The sequence below is a fragment of the Mustelus asterias genome, unplaced genomic scaffold, assembly GCF_964213995.1.
Source record: "Mustelus asterias unplaced genomic scaffold, sMusAst1.hap1.1 HAP1_SCAFFOLD_725, whole genome shotgun sequence".
Classification (NCBI taxonomy): Eukaryota; Metazoa; Chordata; class Chondrichthyes; order Carcharhiniformes; family Triakidae; genus Mustelus; species Mustelus asterias.
Genome location: NW_027590674.1, coordinates 27641 through 41396, shown reverse-complemented (window position 1 = coordinate 41396; position 13756 = coordinate 27641). Strand labels below are relative to the sequence as shown.

Below are 13756 nucleotides of genomic sequence, written 5' to 3'. Positions count from 1 at the left end.
TGAGGTGGCCTATCCTTGATGGGATCTGGGCTTCAAAGCAAAGGATGGTGTTAGCAATGGGAAAAAATCTCACAGCCATATTCCTACTCTTTCAATTAGGTGGTAATACAATATTCCCCGTTTCCCTTATAAGGAACTTGGACACTGTCAATATCGAGGGTTCGGATTTCCATTGTACAATTCAGATGTTTGTCTGTTTTAAATCCACACAACGCTTTTACGCTGGGATATACAAGATCATACATCATAGATCATAGAATCCTACAGTGAAGAAGGAGGGCATTCGGCCCATCGAGTCTGCACCGACCTCAATCCCACCCAGGTCCTATCCCCATAACCCCATGCACTTACACTAGTTATGCACCCTGACACTAATTGGCAATTTAGCAAGGCCAATCCACTTCACCCGCACATCTGGACCGTGGAGGAAACTGGAGCACCCAGAGGAAACTCACGCAGACACAGGGATAATGTGAAAACTCCACACACACAGTGACCCAAGCCAGGAATCGAACCCGGATCCCTGGTGCTTTGAGGCAGCAGTGCTAAATATTGTGCCACCCTGCCGCCCCTCATAAGATCATAAGACCATAAGAAAAACATACAGACGTAGGTTGTTCAGCTCCTTGGGCCTGCTCAGCCATTCAATTGGATCATCGCTGATATGACATTCCTCATGTCTACTTCCCCGCCATTTGCCATAACCCTTGATTCCCTTGCTGATCAAAAATATATGTTTCTCAGCCTCAAAACTACGCAATAATCCTCCTGCCACAGCTCTCTGTGGAAAAGAGTTCCAAAGTCTCACAGCCCTGTGGGAGCAGAGTCTTTAATTGGCGCCCCTTTATTCGAAGACTATGCATTCTTGTCCTAGAGTCTCCCATGACTGGAAACATCCCCTCAGCATTTATCCTGACAACCTCCTTAAGAATCCTATCTGTCTCAATAAAATGAGTTCTCATTCTTTTAAATTCCAATGAGTAGAGTCCAAACCTGCTTAACGTTTCTTCATAAGACAATTCCTCCATAAGTTCTGTGAAATGCCGTGAATGAAATAATATATTCCTTAAATAAAGGGATCAAAAATGCTCACAGTACTCCAGATGTGGTCTCACCAACACTTGCAACACGACTTCCCTACTCGTACTCCAACACCCTTGAAATAAGGGCCAACATTCCAGTAGATTTCCTGGTTACCTGCTGCACCTATGTGCGAGATGTCTGTGTTTCGTGCTCACGTACCACCAAGATACTTTGTCTTGTGACTTTCTGCAGTTTTTCTGCATTTAAATAATACACTTTTCTTTTGTTCTCCCTTCCAAAATGAACAACTTCACATTTTCTCAAATTATGCTCCATTTGCCAACGTTTTGCCCACTTGCTTCTCCTAGAAATATTTATTTGTAAGCTATTCGTATCCATCTTGCAACTTGCCTTTCCACCTATTTTTGTATTGTCTGTAAATTTGGCTACAAAACATTAATTTCCTTCATCCAAGTCATTGTTATATATTGTAAAGATTTGCAGTCCCGCAATCCCTGTGTAAACCCACTGTTTATAGGTCACCAACCTGAAAAGGAACCCTCACTCGCGGTTTCCTGCCCATTAGCCAGTCCTCGATCCATGCCAATACACTGCCTCAAACATCATGGGCTCATATCTAATATCTTGAACATTTTTGACGTACCTTGTAAAACGCCTTCTGGAAGTCCTAATACAACACACCTACTGCTTCCCCTCTCTCCACTCTGGTTGAGAGGTCCTCGAAAAAGTGTAATCAATTAGTCAGACATATTTCCCTTTCAGGAAGCCATGGTGACGCTGTTTAATTAGATTATAATTTTACAAATCTGCTGCTATTGCTTCCTTCATAATTGATTTCAATCTTTTTCCACAATAGATGTTAGGCTATTCGGCCGATAGCTACCTGCTTTTTGCCTCCATTCCTTTTTGAATAGGGGTGGCACATTGGCATGTGGGGAAGGAGCAAGCAATTATCTTGTCTCTTTGATAGAATTCAGCTAATGTGGTACCCACCAGCTTCCCCTTCATTAACTATTTTTCCTTTAGTTCGTGAATAGCGTGATTGGCACAAACTCTGTATTTTATTCTTTTAAGGTTTTGAATTCCATTCCATAACTGCAGACAATTAAATGATGGAAAAATCTTATCATCTGTTGCAACTTCATTGTCATTCCCAATATTTAACTTTATCTTCCTATCTGCAGATCACCTCGTTCCTGAACACATAACAGCCCTAAAGTGTTATTGTAAAATGACTTTACAGTCATTAATTTCTAATATATTAGCATTTAATTAAGTATAAATTCAGCAACATATTTTTCATGCCTCTGTATACGTTAGCTGAGTATACATTAACATTACTCCGCATGCATAACACACAAAAAACTTCATATTACCTTTAGAAATTGAGGCCAAGATTCAAATTGAGCAGAAGCTGAGAATATGTTTAACTCATCACTTTTCGAAAAACAAAAATGTCTTGAAACTCAAAAAAAACATATAGACTAAATCATATTACTCCTTGTTTCTTAATAACAATTTTAAAAAATGCTTATTAGCCTCTTAAACAGTATGTAACTTCTTAAATACGAGTTGCTAATATTCATACAATCAATTTATTTAAACAGTTAAATATCCAGGGATGGCAGTTTTAAGAGAAGAGTTAAATTATCAGATACAGCAGTGCCTGAGTTGAAATGGAAGATAAGTGAATTTAATCACAAATACTTTAATTCAAAGGGTAACAAATTAGTTTAAATGTGTTCACCTTTTCTACAAAAAGACAAAGCCTTTACATCCCCAATTATCATCATGTTGTGTTAAACAATCTTGAAGTCTTGAAGATGGTCGACTTCCTTATTGTCTTGTGCTTCATGAGTTATATATTTGAAGAAAACACAAAATATACATTTGGCTTGGAGCCAAGTTAGTTAATTCCGTCCAGATACATCTGTCCATTTGAGAAAAACTGAAAGATTAAATCTGCTCTAAATAAAAAATCGCAATCCGTATATGAGATGTGCAATAAATTTAAACAGAGAATTGTTAAGTTTTTGCTCGTTGGAAATTAAAACAGAACAAAAGTTTTCAAAAGTAGTTACACCATCACTGCCCGTTAAGAAAAATACAAATAAGTTATCAGCAACCGTGCCCAGGATTAAGGAATTTCAAAGTTTTGCCTGGTTATAAATTTCATTTTTCATTCTGCTCATGACCCACATTTGATTATAAACTGTTTATTGAAACTTTTATTACAGAATCGTAATTACGGGAAACAAAACATTAAAGCTACCAAGACAGCAAAGAAAAATCCATACAAGTGTTTTATTGGACATACATATCATCGAGCATGGATGCCTCGCATTCACATATCCTCCGCACAGCATTAAACTTTGCTTTCATTCATTGTTAACGATTTATAACTGAAAGTAGAGTATTAAAATAAAATAAGGGAATAGGTTCAGACAGGAGTCATCATTCTTCTTTATACAAAAACTGCAATTATCCTCAAAGCTAAAGGTAAATTCTGAAGAAATTATAAGCAATGCCTTTCTGGTTTAATAGTCAATCTCTCTAAGCCATAGATAGTCTTTGAAGTTAAACCAAAGTGTAAATAATTATATTTATTGTCCCATCATCACCACTCTCCCGCCAAAACAAAGCAGGTGCTTTAAAAACACCTGTATCATTTTATCACAATTATCCTCTCCTGACTCAACCTATTTAAACATACAACTGCATGCATTTAACAAGAAACTTGAAACCAGCTAATGGAACCAAATCACAGAGGGTTAACCAGCACAATTCAATGCCACAGACAGGAGGCACAGATTCGCTGGCAAGAAAAATCACACGGACCTGTCACACAACACAGAAACTTACTCAAACACAAGTTTCCTTATCAAAGCATATTGTGTTTTAAATGTGCATTCAGAATGCTGTGATTCAAAGCCTTTTTCCAGATTGTTAGTTAGCTTATCCATACAGGCGTGATTTGTTTTATCTATAACCTGAGCCTCCCACCAATTTACAGCACAGCAGTGGATCGGTGTGAACCGACCCTTGCATTTGCCTCTTGCCAATTTGTTTACAACATTTCCAGGTGATGTGTGGGGACATAGTTCCTTCCCCTCCCAGTTCTGTAACATCGCGCAATCACTTGCACACTTATTTGTTTTGGTACAAATGGTCCCGTGGGTTTCTTTGCGGTCGATGTGAGGGTCGTGATCATGGGTGCAAGTGGACCTGATGGTTTCACCAAATGCACACCATATCTCCGCCCCTGTCGCTGTCTTCATCCAGCTCTATGTTCCCAAATGTGCAAAACAACCCATCATAGGCGACAGTAGCAAATTCAATAATTCAATTTATCACTGATTCCGTCTTCCCCGTGGTTCTCAAAACTGCACATCATACATTTGAGCTGATAATAGAGACGCCAATTTATCACTCTCTACGTCAGCCTCTCTCTCCTTCTGACACGTTGTGTCGTTAGACAGTTTTTGATTGTGTTCTGTGTTTCACTTCACAGTTGCCTCGATTTTACTATATTTCTGCACTATCTCCCCAAATTATTGTTAGCTGCATCCCTCTATCACAGCTCTTTCTCATTATCGTCCTTCTCACAGTGTGTAAGAAAATGACTCACCCGTGACAATTGCATATCATTATATTGTTCAACTTCTAAGGCCACATGTCAGTTTCAAGTTTTGCTTCACTAAACTTCTGTTTTAACCTTGCATTTTCCAGCTGCTCCCTCTATGCTGCCTCACAGGCGAGGGACACGGGTTCGTTTCCTGGTTTGGGTTACTGTCTATGTGGAGTTTGCACGTTCTCCCTGCGCCTGCATGGTTTTCCTGCGGGTGCTCCGTTTTTATCCGATAGCCCGAAAGACGTGCTGTTCGGTTCCTTGACTTCAAGAAGGCAGCTCATCGCCACAATCGCAAAGGCAATCGGCGACGGACAATATATGCTACCCTAGCCAGTGACATCTGGATCCAGTAAATGATTTAAAAAAACCTCTGCAAAAAACCTCAAAAACCTCTCACACAAACTCTCTTGCACAATTTCTGTCACAGTGCACTCTCTTTCTCTCTCTCTCACACACACACGCTGTCCCACATACACAGTTATACACATGTTCTCACATACACATTTTCATTCTCACTGTCACTCACTTGCGCACACACTCTCACACTCTATCCCTCACAGAGACTCACACACATGCACTCATACACACATTCTCAGACTCATCGTCACTCAGTCACACACAGATTCTCTGTCACATAATCTCTCGCATGGTCTTCATCTCACATATTTCTCACATACTCTCACAATCTCTTTCTTATGGACACCCACAACACCCTCATTCTTCCTCTCACACGCACTCTCTTCCATACACGCTGTGTGTTTCTCAAACATGACGTGGAGATGCCGGCGTTGGACTGGGGTAAACACATTAAGAACCAGGTTAAAGTCCAACAGGTTTATTTGGTAGCAAAAGCCACACAAGCTTTCGGAGCTCTGAGTCCCTTCTTCAGGTGAGTGGGAATTCTGTTCACAAACAGAGCTTATAAAGACACAGACTCAATTTAAATGAATAATGGTTGGAATGCGAATACTTACAACTAATCAAGTCTTTAAGAAACAAAACAATGTGAATGGAGAGAGCATCAAGACAGGCTAAAAAGATGTGTATTGTCTCCAGACAAGACAGCCAGTGAAACTCTGCAGGTCCACGCAACTGTGGGAGTTACAAATAGTGTGACATGAACCCAATATCCCGGTTGAGGCCGTCCTCGTGTGTGCGGAACTTGGCTATCAGTTTCTGCTCAGCGGCTCTGCGCTGTCGTGTGTCGCGAAGGCCGCCTTGGAGAACGCTTACCCGAATATCAGAGGCCGAAGGCCCGTGACCCGTGTTTCTCAAACACACATCGATAACTCTGTTTTGCTCTCACATTTTCTCTCTTTATCTTACATACATCGACATTCTCACTCTCACCTAGTCAGTCTCACAATATTATCCTCTCGCCTTTTCTCACGCACACTATCTCCCTCTTCATCGCTTCCTCTGTCATTCTCCCTAACATAGTCTCAAACCCTTTATCCCTCAACCTCTCCTCTGTTATTATCGCATTCTGTTTAACACCCGCAGTCTCAGGGAATTTTTCACTCTCATGTTCCCTCCCACACACTCTCTGTCAGTTGTTCTCCTTCTCTGTTACTCTCACATAATCTCACACACACTCTCTCGCACACACTCTGTTCTGTCTTTCTCCATCTCTCTCTCTCTTTCTCTGTGCACTCACTCACACATATCTATGCACACGCAAACACCCCACTCACGTGCAGTAATTGTTCCTCAGGATTCTCGCCCTTTCTCTGCCCTGACCTGAATCCTGCTATTTGCTGTCGTGATACGAGCTCTGTAAGATTCAAATTGAAATAGAAAAGTGGAGTTTTCAACACTTTGCTGCTTGTCCAATCACAGCCTCCTTTCTCCCCATATTTTCTTTATTTGTGGGCTAATTATTTTGCATGACAAATGACATGAAAGGAGAAAATTGCGGAAAAACTCTGCAGATCTGCAGAGGCAGAAAGGGAGACCGGTGTTTGGATCAGATTTGACTTCTGCAGAGCTGAGCTGTCCAGCCATATTTATTAGGCTGAATACAAACAATTCAGTGGCTGAATTTGGCCCATGGGCCATTAGTTGTAAAAGGCAGTTGTACAAAAATCTATGTTGGAACTGAACTAATGCCTGCAATATTTAATGGATTGGTCAATTTTACCGGGATGTTTGTAAAATGCCAATAGAACTAACTTTCTCTCCGTTCTTATTGAAGATCTCCAACGGAAACACAAGGAGACACTTCGGGTACAAACTGAAACACTGAGAGTGAACACTATCCTCATAAAGGAGAAGGTTAAGATTTTCCAGCTGGTTGATCGATACGCTGAGCTAACGGTTATTTCTACTGTTCGAGATCGGACACTTGTCGAACATGAACTGCTGGCAAGAGGCCGAGACCATGAAGAATGGAGAGAGAAACATCTCCGGAATGAACTGGAAAAAATCCGAACTGATCAATTGTTTCAGAGGAGCTTTTCCCAGAGAAAATTCAAATCTGGGAATTCAGCAGCAGTGAGCGGAGTGCCGGGAATTGGAAAAACAACAATGATACAAAAAATTGTTCATGATTGGGCCACTGGGAAAATATACCCACACTTTCAATTTGTTTTCAGTTTTAAATTCCGGGGTTTGAACACTATTAACAGTAGAATAAACCTGAGGAATCTGATATTGGATCAGTATCCTTACTTTGGGAATATTCTGGGAGAGCTCTGGAAGAACCCAGAGGGATTGCTGTTTATATTCGATGGTTTGGATGAATTCAAGGACAGGATTGATTTTGCTGACAATCGGAGAAATACAGAACCTCAGTCCATGTGCACAGATCCCGAATGCTGGTGTGAAATGTCTGACATTGTGTACAGTTTAATACAGCACAAACTGCTCCCAGGATGTTCAGTGTTAGTGACCAGCCGCCCCACTGCATTACATTTATTGGAAAAGGCTGACGTCAGTGTCTGGGCTGAAATCCTGGGATTTGTTGGTGATGAATGGAAGGAATATTTCAGCAAGTTTTTTGAAGATCAGACGGTGGCAGCAGCTGTTTTCAAACACGTGGAGGAGAACGAGATCCTGTACACCATGTGTTACAACCCTTCCTACTGCTGGATCCTCGGTCTGTCACTGGGTCCCTTCTTTACACAAAGAGACAGGACACAGCAGCAAGTTCCCAAGACCATCACCCAACTATATTCCTACTATATTTACTACACTCTGAAAAACCATGGCCGAGAGATTGAAAACCCCCGTGATGTGTTACTGAAGCTTGGTGAGATGGCCCACACAGGAGTCTCTGAGAAGAAGATTGTGTTTAGAAATGGAGATTTGATCAAGTACAAGCTGGAACCTTCCCAGTTCCTCTCTGGATTCCTGGTGGAACTTTTGGAGAGAGATGATTCTGCCCAGAGTGTGGTTTACACATTCCCACACCTCACCATCCAAGAGTTTGTAGGTGCACTCACACAATTCCTGACTCCAGATCCCGGGGAGATCGGGAAACTCCTCAGTGAAGCCCACAGCAAGGAAGATGGGCGATTTGAGATATTTCTCCGTTTTGTTGCTGGTCTCTCCTCCCCACAGTCAGCTCGACCCCTGGTGAAGTTTCTGGGTCCATTTCTTCATCAAACAACCTGCCGAGCGATTGACTGGGTGAAGGAGAAGGTTGAAGGGCAGATTGGAGACACAGAGACTGAAACTGGGAAGAGGAAGCTCCTGAACACATTCCACTACCTGTTTGAGTCTCAGAATAAAGCACTGGCTCGGAACACAGTGGGATCTGTGAAAATACTTTCATTTAGTGAACTGCGACTGACCCCGATTGACTGTGCGGTCCTGTCTCATGTCATTGGACTCTGTGATACAATAAAACACCTCGATCTACAGCTATGCTACATTCAGCGTGAAGGGTTCCAGCGGCTGGGACCCGTTCTGCACAAGTGTCAGGAATTGAGGTAACTGTTTGTTTGGTCTCGTCCCTGGTATTTTCATTGAGACGCCATTTCCTTTGTTCCAAATAAAACAGAGGCATGTTCAGTTGAGGAAGTCAAGAGGGAAACAATGTCCAATGGTCACAGAGAAAGCGCGGGAGAATGGCACAAAGTAATAATGCTCATTTGAGAGCAAATGCAGACATGATGGGCCGATTGGCCTCTTTCTGAACCTGTAGTAAATCTATGATTCTCTGATAAAACTACAGCGGTTCAAGAAGGCAGATTCTCGTGGGCAAATAGGCATCGGCAATAAATGTTGGCATAACCAGCGATGATCACGTTCCGTGAGTGAATGAAAGCATTATCGCGATACATTTTAAATAATTTGAGGTGGAAAGGCCTCGTTACTAAATTTAAAAAAAGGATATTTCACTCTCCCAACAGAAACCGTCTGATTATGTATGATGCTGGAAAGAAATTTGTTTCTCTTGTGTTCGGTACAGCTTACAGTTTGTGGTTAATTATTGTCAGGATTATTTTCCTGCACGCTGCCTCTGTTATGTATTATAGTTGGTGTGTGTCTTATCGGGACAGTGTCCTTTTATAAGTCATGTGATAACTGGTGACATCAGTCAGGGTCGCAGTGGAGGTTCAGTCTTGTATTAAACCTCACAGTGTGCAGTTATGAAAAGAAACCTCCCTTAGGTTACAGCAGCCCACGACGTTTCTGTTCCATGGTTCTGACTGCAGCCTCATAAAACCTGAATCACTCGCTGTGTTTTAAAAAAATAGCTTTATTCACACTGTATTTGCATCTTTTGCAAATCACTTTAAATCTTGTTGATCCTTGTCCGAGCAGCAACATTTTGATTTGCTACCTGTTCTCTCCAGCACCATCACTATTTTGAACATTTCTCTCAAATGTCCTCTCAGCATTCTTCCTTCCAAGGTGAACGACCTCTCCTATCGATCCTCGTGTCTGAAGTTTCACATCCCTGTAGCCAATCTTTTAAACATGTTCAGCGCTCTCTCCACTGTGTTCTAAGCCTTCCTAATGTATGACACGCTGAACTGAGATCTAACTAATGTCTTTTGCAGGTTCAGCACAGCCTCCTTGCTCTTGTACTCTATGCCCCTATTGACAATGTTATGATCCCAGCTGATTTCTGGACAGTCAGGTCGAAGAGCAGAAACCCGGCTCAGTAAATCATAACTTTTATTTATTGTTTTATTATTTAGAAATGTAGATGAACAGAATAACAAGGTAGTCGATTAACTTTTAACAAAAGAATAAAACCTTTGTTAAAAAAATAACTTCCATGCACCACCCCATCTAACTTCACAGATGTCTGCAGATCTGTAAGGATGACACGAATTACAAAATAGATCTTATGCTTTAATGTTCTCAGTAAGTACACAGTTAAGGTAAACCAACAAGCCACCTGTGGTTCAGATATACCACTCTCTGAAACTCATTGACAGATGCCACCCAAAGTAACTTTAGTGGATTCTTCTTCAAATTCCCCCAAATGTTTGTAACAATGTGAGAAAACCCGTCTCACTGGGACTGATGCTTCCGTTCCAGAAGCTCCACTCCAGAAACAAAAGCAGCTTTTGGAATATTTTCAATGCTTTCTCTCAGATGCCTTCACCAAGGATCCCTGTCCAATATTTCAATGTGTCCTTTCATTATTCCTCCATACTCAGCCGTGCCAACAGACACCAGCGCCTCATAGTCTGTATGAAGGTGTCACCAACTTTAGAATTATATCAGATATCTGGATTCTCGTGAGCAAACTTTACAATGTCTGCATCTCGCAGCTCTGTCTTTAACTGGGAGCCTCTCTCTGCTCCTCTCTTTAACTTCGGGAGCAGTAGCTTGTTCAGATTCAGGTTTTTTTGTCTCTTTGACTTCTGTCTTCCTGGAACTCCTCTTTTCCTCCTTGGTTTCTGACGGTGATTTATCTTGTGGGTCCTGCTTTCTGAGTCCCTGCATTGCCCTGCCTCTACTGGCAGCCTCTGTGAACTCCATCTCGCTTCTTGGGTTAACTGGTTGCAACTGAAACTCAGTGTTTCTATCATTCATTGTGGACTTCTGAATATAAGCAACCATTTTTTTAACCTCTATAACTCTGACAATGTCGTAAACCTTAAATTAAAATGCAGGGACAGAAAAAACCCGCAGGCAAGCAGCTTTGTTTAACACGAAGTGAAATTAAAGTTTTGGCTCTTTCTTAACACACAAGCACAGAAACACAAATTCAACTTAAACTCATGAATTATTATCTGATGCCTGCAAACATAAACTATTTCACAGCAGTAAAGCCCAAGATGCTGTATTCTTTATTAACTGCTCCCTGCACTTGCCCTGCTAAAGGCAATGATCAATGTGCATACACGTCCAGTCCCTCTGCTCCTGCACTCTGTTAACAATTCTACCGATTATTTTATATTCCTTCCTCATCTGCATGTTACCACAAAGTATCACGTCACCCGTCTCTGCATTGAACTTAATCTGCCACCTATCTGTACACTCCACTATTGTCTGTTTTTCAGTCCCAAGCTCTCCTCCTCACAGTATCCGACGCCTCAAAGGTTTCTGTGAACAACAAACTTTGAAATTTTCCTCTATACTGCATTTACCTTGATCATTCATATATATCAGGGAAAAGCAAGGATCCCAATACTGACCTCTCGGGTTCTCCACTACTGACATCCTCCAGCCTGAAAAATATCCATTATTCATTGTTCATCCAATTTTGTATCCACATTGCGACTTTCTCATTTATTTTATGAGCTTATGCCACAAGTCTGTTGTGTTACTGCATCAGATGATTTTTGAATATCCATGTACACCACATCAACAGCAGAACCTCCATTGACCCTTTCTGTTGCTTCCTTCAATTCACAGCAATATAAAGCCAGTCGCAAACGGCATTTTAGTTAACCAACCAAAGAATTTAGTTTCCTGTGTGTCATTATTAGACTGACCATTTCCCTTTTGAACTCAGTGTGGGACGACCCAGCGTAGTTAAATGATCAACTGACCCTCCAACCCTCAGCTGAGCTTAACACCAGTGCTCCCGTCTGGAGCCACAGACTTGACTCAATTGGATTGACTCACTATTTAAGGTTGTGGTTACAGGCTCCTGGCCCTCTCTTCATCCACTCCAACAAACTGAGATAGCTGGGAATTAAACCCGTATCAACTGCTTAGAAAGCAACTATGCTGACCATTATATCATTGTCATCATTACATCACAGGGGTACGTTTTTCACTCACAGGATGTTGCGTGCGTGGAATCGGCTGCCGGTAGTGGTGGTGGAAGTGGATTCAATTGAGTCTTTTAAGAGACTTTTGGATAGGTTCATGGAGGTTAGTAAGATAGAGGGTTATCGATGAGCCTAGAATGTAAGGAAATTGTTCGGCGCAACTTGCGGGCCGAAGGGCCTGTTTGTGCTGTCGCTTTTCTATGTTCTTCTATGTTCTAATGCAGTGTTACAGTCATAGCTCGGGTGTAGAGAAAGATCAACTTGGGTGAGGTATCGTATCGTAACTTGAATCAGTTCACCACTGGTGCTAAGTTTCTGACACAAACATAGATCCGGCTATTTTTCCTGCTGAACATTAATCTGAATTTAATGTGTTTCTCACTTTCTCCATTTAGTCTGGGTCGCAATAAAGTGGGAGATTCAGGAGCGAAACTATTGTCTGCGGCTCTGAGGAATCCAGAATGTAAAATACAGAAACTGCAGTAAGTATCAGAGTGTGTGAGATTGTGTTAATAATCAGTGGATGTCTGACACTGTAAATTATTATCAGTGTCAGTAATAGTGTCATTAATAACCATTCCACATCATTCCTGTCACTATTTATGTTAAACACTATGGATTTACTCTAACTCCTGAAATCTTTCTCTCTCTGATCTCCAGTTTGGAGAGTAACAGCCTCAGATATTCTCACCTCTGCTCTCAGTACAAACCCGTCAGTGATGTGTCTGAACCTGAGTTACAATAAACTGCGAGGTTCAGGAGTGAAAGATTTATCTAATCATTTATATTTATTTTCAAAACCATTCATGAGAATAAAAAAGATGGACAAAACAATTAAATGTTTATAGAATTCCCAGATATGGCTGGTCACATGTTGAATTTAGTTTAATTTGTCATTCAGATTATAGATGTTTATGTCTGTCGGCTTCTCAGTTTGATTAAACATAGAAAACTGCTGTATATTGGTAAGGCAGATTACAAACTACATTGAATTCTGATGAGTTTTATGCCGAGGGATCCACTCTCAAATTTGTGTTAAACGGAGCTTAAGGAGCACCTGAAAAGAGAATGCAGAGATGGAGATGGGGAGGGTCATGAAGAGAATTCCAGAGCTTCCAGCCCAGCAGTTCAAGGCACAGCTCAGCTGGCAATGGCAATAATCACAGTGCAGAATAGTCTGAATGATGTCCCTATTAATAATGGACATTCTTTTTATGAACACAAATAATGATACTAAATATACCATTGCTGTCAGTATTCGTGTTGTTAAAAACACTGCCCGCTATTAGTAGACACAAAATAAGCTTGGGAGCAAAGTTGGAGACCATGAAATAAAAGAGGCAAAGGCAGCCTGGATATGAAGTTATCTGAGTGACAGGAAACAGACAGGAGAGGTGAACTGTACCTTTTCATTTATAGGAAGCTGACAGTGGCTTTCCCCAGCAACCAGTACTGTGTTACTACGACTAATTTTCTTTACATGTACTACCAAATGCGACTTGGGTTTATCTTAAGATGAGATGTGAAGCTCCAGCACACGGCCACCAGACCACAGAGCGGATGCAGCATATGATAGACCGAGCTCAATCACACCAAAACCAATGGATCAGATCAGAGATCTGCTGTCTTGCCATATCTAGTCATAAATAGTGTTAGACATGTCACAAAATGTTAGACATGCCGGTTACATTAGGCGACACGGTGGCTCAGTGGTTAGCACTGCTGCCTCACAGCGCCAGGGACCAGGGATCAATTCCGGCCTTGGGTTACTTTATGTGTAAAGTTTGCACGTTCTCCCAGTGTCTGTGTGGGTTTCCTCTGGGTGCTCCAATTTTCTCCCACACTCCAAAGATGTGCAGGTTCAGATGATTGGCTATACTAAGTTGTCCCTTAGTGT

At 41.5% G+C, this 13756-nt stretch overlaps 1 protein-coding gene across 1 annotated transcript in view; it reads left to right on the top strand.

Moving 5' to 3' along the window:
• Positions 1 to 2867: 2867 nt before the first annotated feature.
• Positions 2868 to 13756, top strand: part of LOC144487306 (NACHT, LRR and PYD domains-containing protein 3-like) — a gene marked incomplete at its 3' end in the record, with an annotated part of 28043 nt that continues 17154 nt past the window's right edge. Inside the window, exons 1-3 of the mRNA XM_078205386.1 lie at positions 2868 to 2949; positions 6870 to 8607; positions 12255 to 12341. Of these exons, the coding sequence (XP_078061512.1) occupies positions 2868 to 2949; positions 6870 to 8607; positions 12255 to 12341 (1907 nt within the window). The remainder of the gene's footprint in view (positions 2950 to 6869; positions 8608 to 12254; positions 12342 to 13756) is intronic.